The sequence below is a fragment of the Ylistrum balloti genome, unplaced genomic scaffold (assembly GCF_031769215.1).
Source record: "Ylistrum balloti isolate Yb309-2 unplaced genomic scaffold, AGI_CSIRO_Ybal_v1 Utg369816, whole genome shotgun sequence".
Lineage (NCBI taxonomy): Eukaryota > Metazoa > Mollusca > Bivalvia > Pectinida > Pectinidae > Ylistrum > Ylistrum balloti.
Genome location: NW_026781986.1, coordinates 972,848 through 975,200, shown reverse-complemented (window position 1 = coordinate 975,200; position 2,353 = coordinate 972,848). Strand labels below are relative to the sequence as shown.

General features: G+C 40.5%; 1 protein-coding gene across 1 annotated transcript; it reads right to left on the bottom strand.

Moving 5' to 3' along the window:
* Positions 1-916: 916 nt before the first annotated feature.
* On the bottom strand, positions 917-2,057 carry LOC132544966 (uncharacterized). The gene is made up of 2 exons (XM_060208629.1): positions 1,821-2,057; positions 917-1,510 (listed from the first exon to the last, which is right to left on the bottom strand). The coding sequence occupies exons 1-2, from the start codon at positions 2,055-2,057 to the stop codon at positions 917-919; spliced, it is 831 nt and encodes a 276-aa protein (XP_060064612.1).
* Positions 2,058-2,353: the final 296 nt, after the last annotated feature.

Sequence of the window (2,353 nt, the reverse complement as noted above, 5' to 3'; positions counted from 1 at the left end):
TTGTAAACTAAGTAAGTGTCGAATATCACGTTATAAACGGCCCAAGATGGCGATTTCTGCATAAACCCATGCAACATTCTTTTTAAGGATAGAAATCATGTGATGGAATCAACTTTATTTGCTTTTGGTATTGTAAATAATCACAGACCTCAAGAGAGGGTGAAAAACTGCAAAATACAGAATAAAACAATGTGTCAAAAATTTAGGAGTAAATATAAAATGTGCAGCTTGAACATTTTATACTAATCACACTAACCACATCTATTAACTTGGAGTGGTTTCATATACATGCAAATAAAATTAGCATCTATGTCAACCTAATCTAAATTGTTAAACTAAATCCACTATTTGGAATTACACTATTTTGAAAGAAACGAAATTATGATTAAATTTTCCAAGCATGTTATAAAAAAATAAACGAGCAGTGTATGACGGACATACCGAATGGATTTGACCTGAAGATCTATTCTTAAATCTAGGTATTAATTAGCACATTACAGTGTATTACTAATAAATTGAATTAAACTGGAATCAAATATTTGAGTATAAACTGATATCAGATAGGAATGATACAATAAACTTACACGATAGTTGCCATAAGATGTTTTTAGTGTCAAGAGGCATGCACAGTGCAACTATATAACAAAAAATTGGTAAAAAAAGGAGATAACTCTAAGTACAAACTGAAAAGGAAGGTAGCAAGACAACACACTCCCCTCCTGGTATGCCTACTCGGTATACCACTACACTATGAATAAATTACAAAATTTAGCGTCACTGAGCAAAGTAATGTTAATGATGCTAGCATGAGAGTTCTAAGATCCTTAATTAGGACGCGACAAGAAGCACAACTTCATGCACTGGCCTAATGTACTTCACCGTCCTATCACCTTTTACCACTCGCACTTCCAACTTCCTAACGAGACCATCTTCTGCTGGGAATAGATTTGAGACTTTGGCCATCGGTCATTCCATACGATGTACATCGGAATTTTTTTAGAAGGACGACGTCACCCTGTTTCAAGTTTGGATGCGACGCTACCCATTTACGCCTTCCTTGAAGTCCTTGTAGGTGATCTGTTTTCCACTTCTTCCAAAACTGATCAGTCAAGAATTGCACCATCTTCCACTTGCGGTAAGCATCTTTGATGTCCAGCGTAAACGGACTTAACTGAGCAGACTGTGGTTTTTGGGTGAGAAGTTCTCCTGGAGAAAGAACATGAGGATCCTGTGGGTCGGATGACACCTCAACCAGAGGGCGAGAGTTAATGATTGCGGTGACCTCTGCCATCAATGTAGTCAAGATCTCTCGAGTGAGACCTTTACCTTTGACATCCAGGAGCACTGAATCAAGAATACGTCTGGCTGAACCTATCATCCTCTCCCAACTGCCACCCATATCAGATGTATGGGGTGGATTGAAGTGCCAAACAGTCCCATTGTTGAGAAGATGTTTGGAAATCTGTTCGTCTTCCACGTTGTTTGCGGATATTCCCAATGAATCTGTATCCTATAAAATTTGTACCTCTGTCTGAGAGAAATACTTTCACCGGACCACGGATAGCACTAAACCTCCGGAGAGCGTTTATAAAGCATGAAGAAGACATGTCCTCTATAATCTCTATATGAACTGCCCTAGTTACAAGGCATGTAAATAGGGCTGCCCAACATTTCTGCTGAAACTGACCCCCTCTTGTACGCCGCGAGTGGCTTTTCTATATCATTTTCCTTATACCAGATCCACATCTAACTGTTCACAGATGACTTGTCCCAATTCGGTGCCCAAAACGAGGGATTGTATGTCCGTGACGGGGTGCTACCTTTGACTTCCCCAAGAATAAGGAAAAACTGGCTACTCCCTCTTCGTTGGTAGTACAGAAGTACGCAACGGCAGCAATGGCTTCCTTTGAGGCATCGGTGTATATGTGAACGCAATCAGTCGGATCACAGGACCTGTCTATGAAATACTGTCTTGATACATGAAATTTATCAAGCTGTGCGAGCGAGCTCTGCCACAAGTCCCATTCTCGTTGCCTTTTTCTTAGGAAGAGGCTCATCCCAATCCAAAACAGATTCGGTCAAATTTTGGAATAATAGTTTTCCTCGCAACACAACCGGTGCTGTAAAACCTATAGGATCGAACACGCTGTTGATAATGGCAAGCAGACCTCGTTTCGTGTAAGGCCTCCTGGTACTATCTGAATTGAATGTGAAAATGTCTCTTGACAGTTTCCAATAAAGACCCAGACTTTTGAGGGGTGCAGAGTCGTCTTGAAGATCTCGATCCCCAATATCCCCAGAAAGGTCATTGACAGGGAATGCTTCAAGAACCTCTCTTTTGTTGGAGGATATT